The 21,878-nt window shown below is 40.8% G+C and overlaps 1 protein-coding gene across 1 annotated transcript in view; it reads left to right on the forward strand.

The window, feature by feature from the left end:
* Nucleotides 1-21,878, forward strand: part of igdcc3 (immunoglobulin superfamily, DCC subclass, member 3) — a 66,573-nt gene that overhangs the window by 35,857 nt on the left and 8,838 nt on the right. The window contains exons 6-13 of the mRNA XM_037096487.1: nt 2,235-2,393; nt 6,724-6,889; nt 17,398-17,645; nt 19,407-19,571; nt 19,854-20,042; nt 20,200-20,304; nt 20,494-20,629; nt 20,752-20,962. Of these exons, the coding sequence (XP_036952382.1) occupies nt 2,235-2,393; nt 6,724-6,889; nt 17,398-17,645; nt 19,407-19,571; nt 19,854-20,042; nt 20,200-20,304; nt 20,494-20,629; nt 20,752-20,962 (1,379 nt within the window). The remainder of the gene's footprint in view (nt 1-2,234; nt 2,394-6,723; nt 6,890-17,397; nt 17,646-19,406; nt 19,572-19,853; nt 20,043-20,199; nt 20,305-20,493; nt 20,630-20,751; nt 20,963-21,878) is intronic.

Raw genomic sequence — 21,878 nt, forward strand, 5'->3', positions numbered from 1 at the left:
GTCGTGGCCAATTTTTCTATCTGGTATCTGATTTTCCTTTTCCCTTTTTTTTAACCTATTATCCGATCTGATTTTGCTGTTCCAAATGTAAATTGCCACCCCTCCCAAGCAGTTGGCCATAATCAGATTGACGGTATTGCCTTACACAAAGTCGCCAGAATGAAATGCTAACACGATGGGATTTGTATGTATTAGATTACGGCATGGAGGCTGGGATAAGCTGCATAATGAATCTGATAGTTTCACATCAGTCACTGCTTAATGCGAGAGTTTGTTTGTATGCTATTCATTGAACAGCGCCACAGCCTGCTAGCTTGTGCTCTTTCTTCTCTGACACTAAGTTAATTAGGGGCTGACAGAGAGAAACGGACCGAGGGGGCAAGAGAGAGAGAGAGAAAGAAATATAGAAGAAAAAGGCAAGAAAAGAACAAGACTGCTTTTGTTGAGAGAAAAAAAAGCTCAGTGAACCGTGACTAGCCAGTCCAGTCAGTTGGATAGTGATAATGGAAAAATGCATAAATAGCAATGAAACACATCATAATGAAAGAGACAGAGAAAAGTCTCAATAACTGGTCATGATTAATTCAAAATATTGTCATCGTCATAATCCATCACCACAAGATTACATCCTGTCTCAATGAAGCAGCAAGACGTCTTACAAAGACTGTGGAGCTAGTGCAGAAATATTGATGGATTTAGAATCTGAATATTTGAGCCGCTGCAGCGTTCACACAGGCCCACCTCCTCCTGAAGTTTATCAACTTAGAAGCTGTTGGTTTTTAAACACACAGTAAACAAGCATTGTTATATTTATCTTTAAATAAAAATCTGAAATTCTATGCCTTCAAATTATGTTTTTTCCCCGTTGAATCAAACATGGTATTGAAAATCGATATTTTTCAAGGTAATGTAAAGAATTTAGAAAGTATTGTGACAACACCAAGCTCATATCCGTTGGCTGCACTGGCTACCAGATAAAACCAAGATCTGTAACAATCTGTAAGACATAACATAGGTGCAACTATAAATATAACTAATTACATCATAACAATGTTACATGTTAAAAACATGTATTTTAAGGTAAAATACATAAATAACATAATGTTGCTTTCATGGCTGGTACATGGCCCTTTAAGGGACGACATGTCTGCTGTCTACTTTCCACAGTACAGGACCAGAGGACATGTCTGATTAAAGGCGATGCGTCTTAGGAGCAGTGTTTTCTGTGGGAGAGAGGAGCTTCTGTTTGTGGACACTTTGACCTTTTTAACTCTCAAGATCTTTTACATGCACAAGGACCAAATTAATCGCTGAACGACAGGAAAAAACACAACAGTTTAATAGGTCTCCTTTAATTATTTGCACTAAAGATAAACATAGAAATACACAGCTGACCATATGGTTTGTATCTATGGCTGGAGCTCCTGCTTCCAGTACGGTGCCCGTCTCCCTGCCTCCCTGACCATCCTTTCAGCACTTCAATTCTGGACCATACAGGCTGGCAGGCTGCAGATGGATGTCAAAGATGGGATTAGAAATGCTCTCCTGGCCCCATAGCTAATATCAGAGGCAGACTGGAGTCATTGTTGGGGCTGCGACTGCAGATAGGGAGCACAGGAAAGTGTGAGCTTATCATGTAAGTACAGTGGCTGCTATGGATTGCATAAGGAGATAGAAGATTAGAAGTTGCAGTTAGAGTTTCTGGTCCCCCAGTGGCAGCTGGAACATCTCCTGTGTAGCCGTTGAAAGGCAAATGTACTGAAAGGCTTTGTCAGATAAAGGCAGGGAAAAATAAAAGAAAGTTCATGCTGAAGTGTGAAAGTTTTAATTAAATTAACATCCATAACAGAAGTCGCACTATCAAAACATTAACCCGTCTTGAAACATCAGAAAACAAGATGACTCTTCAGTGAAGAGAATATACTCTTTAAATCCACCAGGATTAAAGCATGGCTTCACACAGCAAACACGCACTCAGCGACCTTCACATCTTTTCTTGTCTGTTGTGCTTTGTCACAAATAGCACTTGTGCCTGTACACATACAGTACATTTAATTAGTCTTCCTTGCTGGTGATTAGAGCCCACTCTGATCTTTACTACAGTACAGCCCTCTTCACTCTCACCACAATGAACACATACTGTACATGAGCACACCTGGTCCCCTTTTTCTTGTCATATATAAATTCTTTCCCATCCTTCTCAACTGCTCTCTCTCTCTTTTCTCTCTGCTAAGATGGCCGTCCCATCGGTGTGGAGGGAATCCAGGTACTCGGTACAGGAAACCTGATGATCTCAGACGTTGGTGTGCAGCACTCGGGGGTCTACGTGTGTGCTGCTAACAAACCAGGGACACGTGTTCGCAGAACTGCTCAGGGACGTCTTGTGGTCCAGGGTGAGTTCTGGATAAAAAGGAATCTGACATTTTGTTGCAGAGGGAGCTGTGGACAGGTGATAAGGTAACGCTTGTGAATTCTGTGGGTTAACATCTGTGCAGTTGCCCTGACTGTGATAACTTCCCTGGTTTCCCATCAGTGCTGTCACTTGTATTTGTTAGAAGGCAGCCAGCTGCTCTGCTTGTGGCTGAACCAGAGTCTACAGTATTCCACGAGCGAACATTTTGCCCCACCATCAGGTGTGTGCATCATGTGGGTGGACTTCAGTTTGAATACCTAATCCTGAACTAGTGGGTGGCGCAGATCTGTCAGACTTAAATGTTTTGATTTCAACCCACATTTATTTTCTACATTACTGCCAACCAAAGCAAACAGCCTGTCGATCAACAGCTTCCAGTGCACCAGGTGGATGATATATAATATTCCTAAAAGATACTACTACTACTACTACTACTACTACTACTAATAATAATAATAATAATAATAATAATAATAATAATAATAAAAGATCATACGTAAAAGATAATTGAAAAGTCCACCCCTGGTCGTCTTAGGTAACACACTGCATTTAGCTGAGCTGTCAGTCTCAAACATGAGAACCAAAAAACAAGATGAACAACAAACGATTTATTAACACTATGCTTTTAACAATAGCATATAATCAAATCAGTAAGGGAATCAGTATATAACGGAACACAAATTAACAATTAACGAGTTGCTCATTAGCGTTCATATTCGCCCTTTATTAGTCATCATGACAGGAAGGAAGTTGTTTTGCTTTATTTAGTAAGGTGGTAGCACTGCGAGTATAGTAATAGTCATTTCCTCTGAATAACACTTCATAGATATTGTTTATTGTTATGTCATGAAACACAAAACTACAAGTTTGTTTTATTGTCCAAATAACTCTATGTTAGGCCTTTCTAACTCAAATATGTACCACATTCTGAAGTGAAGCTTTGCTCATAGCTAATTCACTGGTCTGAACCTGTTTGGGTTATTAAGTATCAAACTAAATGTTACCAATTAATCTACTAATTGAGGTGAATTTCTTTTTTCACTTTGATTTATTCAGGGAAGGTTCCCAGATCACATTCACACAGTTACTCATTCACACCCAGAGGCTGCTCAGTACAACCACAGTCTGATCTGTTGGGTTTTTACCAGGGTTGCTGATTTGAGTTTCCACATGGACAAGAAATCATTTACAGTATCACACATTTTGGCAGGCGGTTGTGATTACATCTTTAATGGCAAATTGCTTTTTTTAGAGATAGGATGAAGAGTGATTGTTTGTAGTTTGGAGGGACTGAGCACAGTGTCCGTAGGGATACTAGTGATTAAAGAAGGGGCTGTAAAGAGCAGACTCTGTTGGGAGAAAGGTTTTGAGACCAAGTTGGCATAAACTCCATAGTCATGGGTGTTGTTAGCTGTTTAAACACAGAACTAGGCAATTATATAAATGAAGATTTCAAAGACCAGTCAGAGGATGTCAGTGGTTTTTAGATTGTTCAAAGATGTTAAAGTGACAGATCTGTGGGGAGTGTCGATCACAAAGGCTACGACGTGATTAAGTGTCTTTGTCTGAAACCTCCTCTTTGTACCCACAGCTTTTTAAAAAATTCTACAAAGGGAGAGAGAAGACAAATGCTTACTGTTTAAAAATAACATTAAATGGCAGGTTCGGATCATGATTACACATTTTAGTTCAGTCTCAGCAGCCAAGAATACACAAACAATATCATCAACAAAATGTATCAAGCAGAAAGTTGAATTTGCATGTTTGGTAAAGTTGTAAAGCTCATTCGTGTACTTCTGTACTTCATCCTTTAAAAGCGCTTTCTCATTCAGTCATTGTTAAATTCTTCTCTCCATCATACGAGTATTGTTGCATTTACAATAAAAAAGTTGCAGGTTAGAGAGATTGCTGGTTTTTAGCAGTGAGAGGAAGCCATGTGTGGGTGGCCTTGTGCAATTATTGTCACCAAGCAGGAAACATCCAACATCTGCCTCACTCACATATTGACCAGATGGACCACACTTTGCTTCAGCCCATAGCAATATTGATCCTGATCAATATTTCATTTTATCTTGCTGTCAAGTGTGAGACGAGCCCGTACCCTAGCAGGAACAAAGAGGAAAAGCCCTGGATGTTAATTACATGTCAAAGTCTTTGGTTCTTGTGATCGATAGGTGGAAACAAAGGTGTAGTGTTAACTCCAGTGACAAATAAATGTAGGTTGGTTCATTATAAGAAAAATAAAGTTGTACTGCACTTCCTTGAGGAATAGGTCTATCAGGGTAGTGTAAATAAGCTCAGTTAATAGCATATTCAGGAACTCCAACCAAATTAATGCAGACAAGAGTTCATACAACATTAAATGAATGCAGTCAGTTAGCTTAATTTAGCTCCTTTGGGTTACAAAAAAAGAGATAAGAGAAACAAAGACCAGAGGAGGAGTGTGAGAGTCAAAAGGGAAAAACAAGGGTAAGATGGATGGATGATGCAGCACCCATACAGGTACAGATCAATATCTGCCCGAGCTCCTTCTGACCTTCACCTTTTGGACAGTCCTCAAAGAATGCCGTGAGCAGGAGAGAGAGAAAGAATGTAGACAGGAAAGAGGCAGAGATAAATGAAAGGACCATCACACGCTGTCAGCAGCCTCCTTTCAAGAGCCTGAGGGTCCTTTAGTGTTTCCAATGGGAGAATGGAAATGCTTACATTGAAAAAATGTCAGGCAACATTTTGTCTATTAGTGTGGGAACAAGAGGAGGGAGGGAACAGTGGGGAAATTAACAACTGAAACGGAACGGAAATATTAAACTCTTTGTTCATGTCACCATGTCCTCCATTTGCATAATTTATGCCTAGCGGGTAGCTTGGCACTAAGGATGCATTTAGCACCGATGTTTTGTTGTTGTTGTTGGCAGTGGTGGTGGCTCAGGCCTGTGTGAGCTGACCAATCAGAGTAGACTGGGTATTTGGGGGAGGGGGGACCTTAAAGAGAAAGGAGCTAAAACAGTGTTTCAGTCAGAGGGGGAACACAGAGCGAAAAAACCAGTGTGTCGTTTGAGCATTCAAGCATGGAGGCATATTCTCGTAGTAACCTAAGATAAAGTTATGAACCTGGAAATGGGCTTAATATGTCTCTGTTAAAAACAAAATCCTTAGACATGACTGAGTCTCATTCCCAGGTTGTCGATATTTCATAATGTGAGAATGAGAATCAACAATCAACCATTTTTTCTCCAGTGTTGCTCAAACCCACCTTTAAATATGGTTTTAGGAAAGAGCAATACAGCAAAGGAAACAACCAAACACAAAAATCATCACACAAAATCACATTTCTGATTTAAAACACTCTCAAAAGGAGAATTCAATGTGTTGATCCCTCAAAGCAGCATCTGTGTTAAAGCTCTAATTTCTATAATTTGACTCCAGTTTCTCAGTCCAACAAGGTCATGATTAGTTAGACGATTGGGACAGAGGAGTATATTTTTTAACAGGCAATATAATACACTGGTTGTTCCAGCTTTCTATCCTCTAGTGATGATGCTCAGATGTTATAATTACTGTAAAATATTTTAGAGTTAATATGCGTATAAATAATTCAGGTTATCAAATCAGTTGGAACCACTGGGACAATAATGAATGCAGAGGAGATGATACAATACCTCTCCTTCAGTTGGCTGCAATAAAAAACACCAGCCCGAGAATGAAAACTCTAACTTTAATTACCCTGTGATTTAAGTAAAGGACCTGCTCCTCTAAAAGAACCGTTTCGTATGAATAAGTTATTACCACTAATTGACCGTAGCTGGAGGCCTGCAGCCTGGGATAAGACGGGATGTGATGAAACTCTAAACTGCGTCACTTTATTTTCATGTGAATTCTGTTTTAAAGCACATCAGTTACAAGAAGGGCTGTTGTTGAGCAGAATCGTCTTACTCTCATCGTTCCACTTTTCTTCTCTCCTCTGGCTCTCTTTTTCTCTTTTATTTTCTTTTCTTTCCTGCAAAATGACCCTGAATTAAATGTCTGGAGAAGCATATGTATCTTACAAATATAATACAGCAAACACTTCTGATTGATAAACGACAGTGACCTGGAAACCTTCCAGGCTCTTTAATTATTATATCTCAATATCTGGTGCTTCTTCTCTCCTTTACTTTGATGCTGTGTTTCTTCTTTTTCTGACTCTTTTTTGCAACGTCACCACTGGATCTCATTCAGTTCTTGTTGTTTGTTTCTCTGGCATTGTTTTTTTTTTTGGGATGTGGGAACGAGGCCAATGTATCTGACTCTCTGTTGATCTCCTCTTTCAGCTCCAGCCGAGTTTGTTCAGGCTCCACAGTCCATCGCTCGGCCTGTCGGCACCACCGCCATCTTCACCTGCCAAGCTCAGGGTGAGCCTGAGCCCCAGCTCACCTGGCTGAAGAATGGGCAGATTTTGGAGCCTGGGGGACACGTCAAACTCAGGAACAACAACAGGTAACGACAAGAGCTTCACTTTGTATTTCTACATGTCTATATCCCTGAGATTTATAAAGGTAAAAAGAAAATAGCTGAACAAAAGCCCTGCACATTATACAAATGTGTAGAGTCAGTTGTTTTCAATGTTTGTTAACCCTTTTGAACGTATTGTTTCCTCAAAAAGGCCTTTTTTGGAATTTTCTAGTGTTGTTAAGCAAACGTTTGTCTTTGCTGGTTGACTTTTCTTGGCATTTTCTCTACAACTCGCTTTTAAAATGTTTGCAGTGCTTATATCTGATGCACACATATATTGTTCATACATATTCTACATGATTTTGATACCACTTCCTATTATGTCACACTTTATAAAGTTTTTTTAAGTCCTAATAATTGCTTTAGTGAAGGTAAACAAATTGTTTGCTGTTACTAATTTCTTAAGCCATCATAAGGAATAACTTTTAGGCTGCCAGGTTGTGAACATTGCATGTTGCTGGTGTTTAACCTCCCGCTGGACACTCTTAAACACCCTCTAATAGACAAATTACCTTCTGGAAAAACCTGCAGAGAATCTGGATCAAAATCCATTTTCATGAGAACCTTAATAACATTAATTTACAGCCCAGATTTCTCTCCCAACCATCCCCACACTCACTGTATCTTCTCACACTTGGAGCCTGCCCATGGACGTAATATGGATGTCAGCATTAATCACTACTGCCTTGATCTGATCATTGGCTTCATCACATGTGCAATCTCTCTGCGTCTCTGCTGCTTGTAACATGGCAGCTGCTGGAATTCAAGCCTGCCAAGACATGAGCCTCAATTTATTTGTGCCTTTCTATGTGAGCAGCGTATTGACTGGATGTTGGATGCCTTCCCATGGCGGTCCCCAGGAATGTCGTGAGGACCCTCTGTTAGTTGCCAGGCTCAGCGGTGCAGTAACTGCACAGTGTGACACACTGGAGTGCTATCTTACAGATAATGTTTAGGATTATTTGATTGACTTGCATTGTTATAGTGCTTTTTCTCGTCTACTGACTACTCAAGTGCTTTACAGAACTTGTCACGTTCACGCAATACAAACATTCATACGCTATGTTATATGTATATGTTACTTTAGTTGACTTTAGTTACTAGTTATCTCATCCAAGATTTACTCAAGCACTATTTGTATGAGGGACTTTCAATTTTGCTAGTAAGTAATATTTTTTAACTAATATATTTAAGTTTATTTGTTTTTGTTTTATTTGTTTATTTCAGTACTTTTTACAATACCACTCTACATTCAGGCAGTACAGTACCTTCTACTGATGTGACCCAACCCAACATTTATGTCTACATTTTTGTCCTGACCTAGGCCAGCCCAACAGGTCCCAACAGGTTCAGGCTGGGTATATATGCTCTTATTTCTACACCCAGCCATTCACACACTCACACGCCAATGAAACAGCCATAAGGAGGAATGTAAGGTTTAGTATCTAGTGGATACTTTGACGTGCAGCCTGGGAATCCGTGGTCAAAGCATCCAATTTGTAGACTACCGAGTCGACCTCCTGAGCCTCAGCTGCCCAACTGCATGTTCGATCTTATTTTCTGCTCAGGGTTTGATGAATACAAACAGTTACACCTTAGAAAAGCTGCATGTGAGTTTTACGGTATCATATCAGATAACATGTCATGGAGACTTAAGCGTCCAGCCTGTTGCTAACACAACAGGGTGTGGGAGCGTAAAACTGCTTTACTCCATCCATCCAGCAAATGTGTTTTGGAGTAAATTCTGTTCTGCATTATTGCACGCGAAAAGTTAAATTTTTCCAGTTGACCTTGGCAGGCAACCATCCGTGCATGCTGTTATTATTCAGAGAGAGAAATATGAAGTGAATGTATTAAATATGCACCAAAAAGAATCAATACTTGCACTCCGTAGCAGTGAGTGACGGGAGCAGACACCTCCATCGCTCACATGCACCGCTCCACTCCCACTTTGCCTCCACCAGTCTATATTGGTGAGAGAGATGGAGCGAGGGGCTAACAAAGGAGGAAAGAAGAGAGGGAAGAAATAAATGAGAGGTCAGGCAAAAAACAGGAAGAAAAATGAGCAAGTGGTCAAAAGAGAAATGATGAGTCAGCAGGATGAACAAATGAGGAGAGAGAGAGAGAAAGATGGAGCGGGTAGTCAGAGCATCACAGCATTTCCACTTGCCACCATTAGTGCATGCTATGGACCTGCTGTAATATGGATCGCATGCATCACAAAGCCCACACTGTGATTGGCTTAAGAGGCAGGCCTCAGCTTGAGATCTGCCATTAGCTAATTAGCTCATAAACTCAGCTAGTTGACCAGGAAATGCTGTCAGCCATTCAGAGAGCAGAGCAGTTTGATGTGGATCCGAAGAGTTTGTAATATGTAGGTGAGCTGTGGGGCGAGCAGAGAGAACACATTATAATCCGATTCATCATGGCAGTCACTCTCTCATATGACAGATAATCTGAGCATTAACCCTTAGCCCTACCAAACAGTTTTCCAAAACTCCAAAACTAAAATATATTTATCAAAGTAGAGTCAAAAATGTACGCCTCAACATAACCTGTTATAAGAAAACAAATTAGATATATGAACATCTGCCGGCTCATTCAGTAAGAACATGCTGCATGGCATGTGAACCGTTTTCAGGTTTGTTCAGTATAAACATTTTGTCAGTCTGTTGTTGAACAACAATATCAAATGCTACTTTCTTAACACAAGTAAGTTATATGCAGTGATATCGACATAATTCATAATTATGTCCGAAATCATATTACTTTCACTTCATGTACAGTACTGGACAGAAGTTTGGAATCGCCTGCCACAAAAGCTTGATCCAGTTCAGTCAGAGGGCTAAACTCGATTTATTTGAATGACCTTTCCTGCCTTTAGGTTCTAGTTTTGGTCCCCTATATAAATAGATGTTATTTTGTACGAAGCATTTTCGAAACAGTAATGTTAAATAACAATATAATAAATCACCAGTCACTGGTAAAAACACATTGGAAGCTTAACGTCAGAGTCTTTGCAGATTTGAATATGAACAGGTTCCTGTTTCAGCGTCAAGTGCAAAATAACACTTCCAACAAACAGGCCGGTTGTTTTACCAAAGCTATTCTGTAAACCTCAGAATAGCAAGGTCAGTCTTGGGTTAGCACTTCTGGTATTCGATCACAAAATACTGGCTGCACACACAACACATTTTTTTTTTGTCTGAGCTATGAACTGACATTTACACTTTTTTGGACTGAAAACTAAATCAAAATCAAAGGTTATGAAGGGCAAAACATATGAGATATGAGATTTTTCTAATATCAAATATATCATGGCATCATATTCATGGCACTGAACAATTTTTAGTGTTATTATCTGCTACATTGACCCTGAAAAGACTGAAAAGGGCCTCTCGGTTGAGAAACGCTTTATTTAAATTTCCTAAAACATAATCTCATGACAGCCGGGAAACATGATATAAACTTGATATACGTACATTTTTAATAACACTTTAGAAACGCTCATGGTATGATGACTGTCTACCTACCGTTTTCCCACCATGCTAAATAGCTGCAAACCTACATGGAACATTGTGGGGACATCGAATAAATTTAAGTTAAATATATATTTTTTAATTCTTCTCTTGGGGCTGAAGCTATTTCCACTGTACATAAAACATTTTGTGTTTGACTATTATTGTTGGAGATGCATCAATAAAACAGATATTCCAGACGTTTGAATGGTGGTGTACCTACATTGATGGTGCTGGGCTACCAACCCCTATTGCTTAGAGGCCAACACACTCTCCCACTGAGCCATAGCCACCTCGTAAATTTTAGTTGTATATGAAATTTTTATGGAAAGACCGGGTTGGAAATTCATAGTAGGGTGAGTTTTACCTGGGGCCCAAAAAGCCATGTGGTGTGTGGTGGAGGTCCTGAAAGGAAAGAAAATCCTACAGCACGGGGCACAATTTACCTCCAGAACCAAATCACAACAACAGTAATGATATGCAAATGATATTCAGCCGCTCTGGGCAGCACAATGATTCTGTTCTTACATACACACACGCACACACACACGTACGCACACTATATCTGATATGGGAAGCTTGGATATACAATGAGCGCAGCGTACCTAGCACAGATATTTTAATTAAAGTGTGTGGTTGTGTGTGTTAGTGTCAGAATATACACACGCGGACGGTTCGCCCCTCCGCCATCTCTCACGACGCTGACCTTCAAAAGCAAATCGGACAAGCGAAGGGAGGGGAATCGATTGTACATTTCATTCACACGCACGCATGCACACACATTAATCAAAAAGCAAGTGAGCCCATATGTGCACAAATAGCCCGGCGGAGCATGCCATCATTCATTCTGTGCACACGCATAATCAAACATGAAAATTCACAAATGCGTTGCCCCTTAACTCCTCCTTGTGCACACACAAAACACACACGGAGATGTGGCAGCGACGTGAAACACTGTATAAGATGATGTCAGAGGAGAGCTGATTGGCTGCTTCTGTAAACAGGCGTTCACTGATCACGTTGGAGCTGTGTGATTGCTCTCCGAGTCACAACGCAACAGATCTTGATACACGCACATGTGCACACACAGACACACACACACACACACATTATCGTTACCTCTTTCATTATTGGCCTTTGCTGACCAGGCTCCTGTAAAACATGCTGCTGTAGCTATTTGAAGCCTCTGTGAGAGCTGTTGCTAATTATGTATAAGGACTCGCCTCACTCTTAAGTCGCTAAAGCTGAAGAGTGTAATCATCCAACACATAGGAGCTGTGACCTCACATCCGACAGTGTAATAATCGTGAGGTTGAAAGCTAGCCTGCATTATTTTAAAAGTGATGAATGAAGGAATAAGAGGAAGATCCCATGAGCGTTCTTCTAATATAGTCTCTTTCTCTGAATCATTTTAGGATGCTTTTACATTTACATGTTATAGTGTGTGAGCGTCGTGGCGTGTTATGATTAATGGTGAACGTCTGAAGGAACAGTCTACCACAGAAATCTGGACATTTCAGAATCCTTTCAAAGGGTTTTTTTCTCCTCTTTTCTTTTTTCCTCCCACTTTCTTTCACCAAGACCTGCCTTTCTTGTTTGCAGCCCCTTTCGGTGCCCCACATCCCCCTTCCTGCCCCCATTACAGAGAGCTGGGGCCTGGGCATTGGCCTTGAACTCTGACCCCGCCAGTAATCAGTCATATCCCTGGGCCCTTCCCTCCTCTCAGGCCACAGACAGCTCATCGCTCCTCCCCTCCCCCTTCCCCACCTCTTCCTCCTGTTCTCTCTTTGTCCCCATATTTTTTTCCCCCCTTTCCTCTCTCCAGATCCAGAATGGCCGCGCTGGCTGTTGATGGGGTGCTGCTCAGAGACAACGGAGAGCAAACACAGCCTCAGTAACCGAACAACAGGCCCAAGGCCCCGCTGTCAGCCACTCCCCTGGCCCTCGGCCTTATCCATCAATCAGTGAAATGACCTTGAACTGATGAGTAAATGATGGTGTCAACCTGTCAAGACAGGGCAGCTTGGCTTTGGAGCTCTTGCAAGACAAGCAAACAGCCCGACCACAGACCTCCCAAATCTCTTCTTCTCTCCTCTTTTTTTTCCCCTCACACATTGTATGGATCTGTGGTGGTCCTGCTCTGCTGTTGCCTATTAAAAGTGCAGTACGGAAGACTTTTAGTTTCACTCGTTCAAAGATTATCTCAATTTATGAACAGAATGTGAAGCTGTAACAGGTTTGACATATTTTTATTGTGTTGAGGAGACATCTTTTGAAGCTAACATGCCTACTAGCTACCCGCTAGCCAGTTTGTACCTCAAGAGATGATGTTAGTAAACAACAACAACACTTCCCTTGTGTCCAGAGCGCCCATTCCAGGTAAAGTCAGCTGGCAGCTGTTAGCACATCCTATTTGACTTAACTATTTGAAAAAGTCACTTTTTTTGCTTTTTAATGAGGAATGTTTATATTTCAGAAATGAGAAGCATATCCAAATAAGAACTACTATAGTTTTCCAGAGACTGTTCTTTTTCTAATTGAATCAAACTTGTATTAATTATTACTTGACAGCCCAAAGGATATTCCTGAATAAATGTGTGTGTTGTGTCAAAGGCAACTGAAACAAATCCAGTTGCCTACGATGCAGCACCTAAATTCCTCTAAACATCCTGCATCCTTTTCTGAGAACAAGAGGGAATGTGGTTTGCATTTCCAGCTTCAGCAGGGTTGTAGAAAACAGTAACACCTACTTCAAACAGAGACACATTGCCCCTCATTTGCCAAATTGCTGCTTGAAAGTGTCCGGAAAACAACAAAGTAGCTGCTTGCTGCCAAAATGAAACCCAAGCACAGGATCTTGCAGACAGTAACTTTAAAATTCAACACTCTTTATCTCAGAATTCAGGAAAAAAAACTAATTTAGGGTTATATTTGGTTATTGCCTTTAATTACTTACTTGTCACTGTACTTTTCATATCTGTCTATTCTGAAATGCTGAAACCACTTGAATTTTCAACCCCAAAGTTGGAAAGCAAGTATTGACTGCAGGTGAGGAATTTCATAAGAATTTCAAAAGTCTGCAGGATCAGTCGGCTTGAATGAGGTCAGACATGTGTATGTGTGTGTGTGTGTGTGTGTGTGTAGTCATTCATGTGAATGTCGGATGCTACTGTACCTTCAGAAACAAGCAAGGCCTTGTGAAATTTCCCTGCGTTTCTCATCGGGGGCCCCCGGCAGCATCAGGTAGTGCGTCCCCAGGGGCCTCTTTGCTGCGTCTGGTCAGGGCTGCCTGTCTGCAAACACTCCATCCATCGCTGATATGAAAGGCTGTCAGAAATGTGATGGCTGAGTAGCGAGGTGAGGGCTGGCGACTGCTGCCACCTCTGGGGTCAGAGGTGAGATTGGCTCAGTGAGGGTGAAATACAGAGGGCCTCTTTGACCTGATAATTATCCAGATTGAATCCACCTGACGTACCGGGGCGAATAATAACGCTTCCACCTGGCAGCCTATGCTGACCCAGATTAGAAAATCATCAGTTTTGAAAAGGAAATGGAATGATTCAACCTGCCTGCTGACCCAGACGAGCACCTCCCTGTCCTTACAAATCCATTGTTACAGACCACGCTGAGGCTGGTCCGAAGTCAGCGCTGTCTGTCGAGAGCTGAAATGCCATTGTCTTCACATCCCATTTCACAAGTCCGGTGATGGTAGACAACCACAGACCCTTTAGTTGTGTTCGTTCTGTAAATTGCATGTTTTGTCTTGAGGGAATCATCCTGGCATTTCTTCATAAAAATTTTATGTAATGCACTGAGGAACCTACCTGTCAGTCAAACAACAATGACAATCTGTTCGACAGGTTCTTACAAAACTGCATGTGACAGATTAGCGGGATGCCGCAGGATATGTTGAACTCCTGTGGCATTCAATTCCACTGTTTCCACTCAAAGCACAGCATGAGAAGTGGAGGCCAGGAGGTTTTCTTCCCCTTTTTTTGAAAAATGCTCCTTATATCTTAAAATGCCATGACCAAAGGGCTTCACCGTCTTGAAGTCGAGAAAATGGACAAAGCTGCAACTCACGCCCCTCTGCGTTCCCGCTGGATTAATTATCTGTGCCTTCCCACTTTTTCTCCTACACATATTATAACATAAACACTGCAGAAATGGCCTTGGCATGAAGAAATGTTTTGCGCCACAGGGCTTCATTTCCATACTATGTTAAATGCTTTATTTTTCCTTTTGCCGAAGGAAAGACACACTGAGAGGAGCGGATAATGAATTTGTGTCTAATAGCACCTACTCAGCATACACACACATACACATAATGCCCCTGTTATTTTTCTTGTGTAATAGTGGAGGACAGGCCAGGTTAGAGGGGAGCAGAAGAAACAGAGAAATACCGAAACACGAGGACAAAGCGTTGACTGATAGAATGAAACTAGACATGATTATTTTGTGTGGGAGGTTGTGTGTGTGTGTGTGTGTGTGTGTGTGTGTGTGTGTGTATTCAAAGGTATGTGAGTAGCTATGCACTGTAAAAATTATTTGGCCGGTTCAACTTAAAATATTAAGTTCAATTGCTGCCTTAATTGAGAAAATTTATTTTTTCTTGTCAAAGAAACCTACAATTATATGTTATTTCAACTCACACAATTCATTTATATTAGTTGTTAACTCATAAATTTTTGTTGCTTGAACTTGATACTCTGAGTTGAAATAGCTTACTATGTTAAATAATGCATTGAGAAAACTTACCTTTTCTTGTCAAAGGAACCTACAATTATGTGTTATTTCAACTCACACAATTCATTTATACTAGTTGTTAACTCATAATTTTTTGTTGTTTGAACTTGATACTCTTAGTTGAAATAACTTAGTATGTTACATAATGCATTGAGAAAACTTACCTTTTCTTGTCAAAGAAACCTACAATTATATGTTATTTCAACTCACACAATTCATTTATACTAGTTGTTAACTCATACAATTTTGTTGTTTGAACTTGATACTCTGAGTTGAAATAACTTACTATGTTAAATAATGCATTGAGAAAACTTACCTTTTCTTGTCAAAGAAACCTACAATTATATGTTCTTTCAACTCGCACAATTCATTTATACTAGTTGTTAAGTCATAATTTTTTGTTGTTTGAACTTGATACTCTTAGTTTAAATAACTTAGTATGTTACATAATGCATTGAGAAAACTTACCTTTTCTTGTCAAAGAAACCTACAATTGTATGTTATTTCAACTCACTCAATTCATTTATACTAGTTGTTAACTCATTACTTTTTGTTGTTTGAACTTGATACTCTGAGTTGAAATAACTTATTACGTTAAATAATGCATTGTGAAAACTTACCTTTTCTTGTCAAAGAAACCTACAATTATATGTTATTTCAACTCACACAATTCATTTATACTAGTTGTTAACTCATAATTTTTTGTTGTTTGAACTTGATACTCTTAGTTGAAATAACTTACTATGTCACATAATGCATTGAGAAAACTTACCTTTTCTTGTCAAAGAAACCTACAATTATATGTTATTTCACCTCACACAATTCATTTATACTAGTTGTTAAGTCATAATGTTTTGTTGTTTGAACTTGATACTCTGAGTTGAAATAACTTACTACGTTAAATAATGAATTGAGAAAACGTACCTTTTCTTGTCAAAGAACCCTAAAATTATATGTTATTTCAACTCACACAATTCATTTATACTAGTTGTTAACTCACAATTTTTTGTTGCTTGAACTTGATACTCTGAGTTGAAATAACTGAAAAGGGAAACACCATAAACTATTTGTATCCCTCACCACACACCTGTCCTTAAATTGTCCTCCAGACTGCAGACAAAAGTACCTCTGTACCTCTCGCAGCCGGAACCAGGTGGAGTTTTATAATCATTATATCAAAATTATTAGTCCTTTATCAGATCAAGACGAAATTTTAACAAGCACTATTTTTATGGCACATTAATATTGTTGTCACATCATGGTCATGATCAGTTTCCAGTTAATCCGGTTATCAGATCCGGTTAACACCGAAAACTCATACTGTCAAGTTATTTTGACACATTAAAACTTCCATTTCACTTAACTGACTTAAAACCTTGGAATACCAATAACTCATCAAATTAAGTTGAAATTTTATAATTCATTATATTAATTACAAGTAAATGACAGAAACAAGTTATGATAACTTACTGAGCTTAACATTTTTTACAGTGTATGCATGGTAAGATGGAAGATTTCAGTGATGTGAAGGCAAGCCACAATTTTTAATACAAATATATTTATCTACACCTTTCTGAGATCAGAAGATTATTGGAAGCATGTGTTTGCATGAGGTCTTCTGAACACAGTGCCTCTTGACATACTGTCATGTTCATCGCCTTTGCTGTGTGCAGTTCTTATCTGGTCCGTTCTGATAAGTAGCTGCAGTAACTGCTTCTGTTCAAGTGCAGGTAGTAGCATTGTGCTTTTCACTTCATCGGTTACTTTGCTAATGATGAAACAGAGTCTTATGGGCTTAAGCAGTAGATTTAATGCTTCTTATTGCTATTACTTTCTTCAGCGATGACATGTTTGACAGCATGGTATTGTTTTACAAAGAGGAAACACTGACTTTCATTTATTTGGATATGAAAAGTGAAACAGTGATACAGTGCAACAAATGGCATTTAGCCCGTGTGTAGCACTAATTCACCCTGATAAATTTAAATGGCCATCCCTCTATGGGCATGAGTCAGAACGCCAGGACGCCTCAGAACACAGGACAACAGAATCTCTGTGCTCTGAAACCCAATATTTCCAACAGCTTGGGCCAGGTTGAACTGTGACTAGCTCTGAGTTTGTAAGCTTTTTCCTTTTATAAAGCCTTAATAATAATCCCCAACTCTTCCCCACAGCGATTTAATGTCGCTGTGGAGAAACTTAACTTCCACTTCTTCTCTCCTCCCACAGCACTCTGACGATATATGGCATCAGCCAGCTTGACGAGGCGATCTACCAGTGTATCGCTGAGAACCTCGCCGGCTCCACACAGGCCAGTGCTCGCCTCACTGTGCTCTGGGCCGATGGACTTCCCGGTGTGCCCACACACGTGCGGGCCGAGGCCCTCTCACCCACCACCATCCAGGTGTCCTGGAGGGAGCCCGATCAGAACACTCAGGACATCATCGGTTATGTGCTCCACATCCGCCGGACCTCAGGTGAGTCTCCACTGAAGATCAAAATAGCTAAAAATATGTTGGAAACATTCATGAGTAAAATTCAAATAGAACTAGAAAACCGCGAGCGGTTATGCGGGCCCTCGCTCCCCCGCGCCACCGTGGGGGGGGGCATGGAGGCAGTGGTGCGAGCAGGGGGCAGTAACGGATGTTTTAGAAGTGGAATGAAGTTGATGGAGTCAACTATGTGGTATCAGTACATGTAAACGTAAAGGGAGGATCTGTGGCAAAATGAGAATTCAAAACAAAATGGCCGACTTCCTGTTCGGAGTAGACCGTTGGTGCCAAAGACTTTTTTGGGCGTCTGGTCGACGTACACATGTGTACTAGCTTTCATCTTCTAACTTAATAAAAACCCCTATAGGGGGGCAAGTTTTCAAGGGGGCGCCATGGAGGCATTTAGCCCCGCCCATGGGCGTGGCCCCATCCGATGTTAGAGGTCGCCACCCTTGACCTGTGTATCAATTTTCACGATGATACGAGTTTATTAAAGCCGTCAAAAAGCCAAACGTATTTTCTTGGCGAATGATCGACAGACGTGGCGCTGCCACACGGACGCTGTTACTCGTAGCCTCACGGCGTTCGTAATGTGGCTTCACCAACTTGTTCTGGATGTTTTAGAAGTGGAATGAAGTTGATGGAGTCAACTATGTGGTATCAGTACATGTAAACGTAAGGGGATGCGCTACAGAGGCATTTGGCCTACAGAGGCATTTTTGTGCGTCTGGGTATGCTTAACATCTTTACCAATTTTTGTTCAGGTACGACAATGTCATCGACATTCCCTATGGGAATTTTTCAACTTTGTAGGGGGCGCTATTTAGCCATTTCGCATGGACCGTGTGCGACGACCCAAAAATATCGAATTTCTCTCCCATGCTCAGTATGGTGTTTTTTTTGACTCATTAAACGTGTCAGAGACAACCAAGCAGTTCTAACAACAAACAAAAAGCAAATGCATCCCTCCCCACTGCAACTATGTTCAGTGCTATACTCCCACACTAAAGATGATTTAATTAGGATTTATAAGAAAAAATAAAGAAATAATAATTTTTGCCTTGGCATCCATGTTTGTGGGCTACTTAAATGATGCTCCCTGTTTGTGCATGTTCATACGCGCACACGTATATGCCTGTTTACACACGGTGTGTTTGTTTACAGCTTTTGACAACTGTAAAAGGGTGTATGTGTGTTTAGGCTTCTGTGTGTGGTGAGAGTCTTGCAGCTCCAGCTGCTCTTCTCCTCGGTAGTTCTAACGGATGGATAATTAAGGGCCCCGGGGGCCAATAGGCTCCGCTGTAATTACAATTCCAAGATGGCATGGCCCAATAGGTTGAGGGCTGGAGGTAGATAGTGGCTACGCTTGGTTGGTTTCTGGATTAAGAGCAATAAAATACTTTAACACATCCTTTATAACTCCCCCTTTAACCCCCTCCACCTTCTAACTCCACCCCTGCAATTCACCCAGGCATTGTCATTCAGGCTCGGAGGGCCAAACTAGATTAGCTGCAGTATCAGAGCTGCTCTGATAAAACCATGAAATGGGCAATAACCATAAAATGATGACAGAAACAGATTGTATTTACTGTGTCCTCTCTTGATCTTATTTGCTATCACTTAAATACCTGCACCTCCTCCTCCTCCTCCTCCATCTCCTCCCATCCTTTTTTTCACTATGTGTCATTCCTCTTTCTTTCTCTCACTTTTTTCTAACATCACCTGTTCTTTCTGGTCCACCCTCAGACCCCGTGGAAATGGAGTATGAGGAGGCCGTCAGCAAGGTTACGCTGCAGCAGATTATCCGGGACCTGGAGCCTTCCACCAGTTACACCTTCTACGTCAAGGCCTACACATCCCACGGGGCCAGCAAACCATCAGACAGTGCCACAGAGAGCACTCATGGGGAGGGTGAGCACATAAAGCATTATCTTTTAATGATATTAAACATGCGTGGAGATGCAAACACACAAGATGTTGGCAGTATATCTAAAACACGTGGATAATCTGGGATTAATTACCTTGTTGATGATTGTTTTAATGAATTTAAACTTGTTTAAATCTGCTTTTGGTCTCTGTGGATCTATCTTGTTTAGTTAAGGGTACTTTTAAAAGCTTCTTTCAAAGATTTTGAAATGTGTGATTTGAAGGTCACATTTGTTTTTCATTTATTTACGTATTTGTTTGTTGCAGTGCCCGCGCCTCCATCCCTCTCCACCAAGGTGGTGAACAGCAACGTTATACAAGCAATGTGGGAACCTTCCACCAAGATGGGCCAACACCAAGGCTTCAGGCTGTATTACAGACGAGCCCACACACCACTGTTCACTGGTCCCTTCACCTTCCCTCGCAATGTCACCCAGTACAACATCACTCAGCTGGGTGAGATATGTAGTTTCTTAGTCATAGAACTCGATCCTCATTGTGATCTTCTTCTTGGACACTGTGCTCTGAGCCTGGAAACAAGCATCTCAGACGTCCTTTGTCTGTACTTCTTTCATTATCTGAACATCTCTTTCTGTCTTGTCTTTTTGCCCAGATCCTACACTGGTCTATGAGATAAAGCTGCTTGCTTACAACCAACACGGAGACGGCAATTCCACTGTGCGATTCGTTTCTCTCCGGGAGGCGGTGGAGAAATCTGGTAACCTGACACAACAAAATACAGCCACACACTGTCCCACGTCACTTCAGTGCATCCACGTCTGACTTGTCTGAGTCACGTGTGTCATCTGTTGTCTGAAAATCAAACTTGAGGTCTCTTTTACACCTCCTTGACATGTCCTGTTTATACAAACATGTTTTGACTCTGCGGTGTGCATTGTCTCCTTAGTGTTGGACGCCCCATGCGACTGCGTGAAAGATGAACAGAGCAAAACATCCACTACAGGCATCATAATCGGCATTCACATCGGAGTCACCTGCATCATCTTCTGTGTGCTCTTCCTCATTTTCAGCTACCGCGGCAGGTCAGCACAATCGTGTAAATCTCTCAACAGTGGTGGAAACAACTTTTTGTATTTGTGGTCAAATGTCCGCTTGTTATGAGCATGCAGCTGACGCGTGTTTGATGTGCTCATGTAATCCCCAGATTAATGATGTGTAAGACAGTTCAGGCCACCCCCCAGGCAGGACACAGCGTGGTGCTGGAGTCCTCTTCCTCTTCACAGGGGACCTCTGGGCTGAACGGGGCTGCCAGGAGAGAGATGGAGGTCAACGGCAGCATAGCGGGGAAGAAAGCGGCCGACAGCAACGAGCTAGAGAGACTTTTCACTCAACCCAATACACAAGATACACGCATGGTTAGTCCTTGACCTGTTACATTTTATTGGAAAAATGTAGTACATTGCAACCTGGCCACTTTTTGAGGAAAATGTTATCTTAACTGATGGAATGAAGTGCCATTAAATCAATTTACGTATGCTCAGTCATCACAATTTATTTCCATTAGGCTTAGAAAACAGTTTCACTGACTGCTTATTCCATCGGAAAAACCAATTCAACAATGTGAATGAGCTGGAAACTGTTATTATTATTAATTTCTTTATCAGAATTTAAGTTTGTTTCAAATAACCTCTTGTCACTTTTCTAGCAAAAAGGTGGCACTACATGACACAACTGTGATTTCTGTTTTTTGTGTATCTCCCTGCTGCTCCACACAGGGCAAATCAAGGCTCAAATTACTTTGATGTCCTTGTTAATTTAATGTATTCATTATTACTAAAAAAAAATAGGCAACTCAATAAAACAAAAACAGTCAACAGCAAACAGTACAGTAGCAGGAAACAAGGCAGAATAAAAGGTTTTCAACAGACAGCGGGCAAGGTGTGGGCATGAGCTATTGATTTTCCACCCACCTCGGCATATGCTTTCTTTTATGTTTCATGTCTAAGCGTGTATTAAAAGCACAAAAAAGCATGCATTGAGGCATTCTGTGGAAAACTCATTTACTTGGCCCAATAGGTTTCCTTATGCACCTGAAAAGTAGCTACTGTCATCTGTGGCGCCTGTATGTTACTACAAAATACCAATTGGCTGAGACAATAACATGCATAAATCTGCAGAGACTGAAATCAGACAATAACACTTTAGATGAGAAATCTGGATCAACAATGTGTCTAAAAAAGTATTATTATATTGTTGAATTTATTGAAATAAATGTAGATGATGTGACAACCATCAGGAACTTATGCACCCTTGTTTATCAACATTTTTTTC

The sequence above is a fragment of the Acanthopagrus latus genome, chromosome 4 (assembly GCF_904848185.1).
Source record: "Acanthopagrus latus isolate v.2019 chromosome 4, fAcaLat1.1, whole genome shotgun sequence".
Classification (NCBI taxonomy): domain Eukaryota; kingdom Metazoa; phylum Chordata; class Actinopteri; order Spariformes; family Sparidae; genus Acanthopagrus; species Acanthopagrus latus.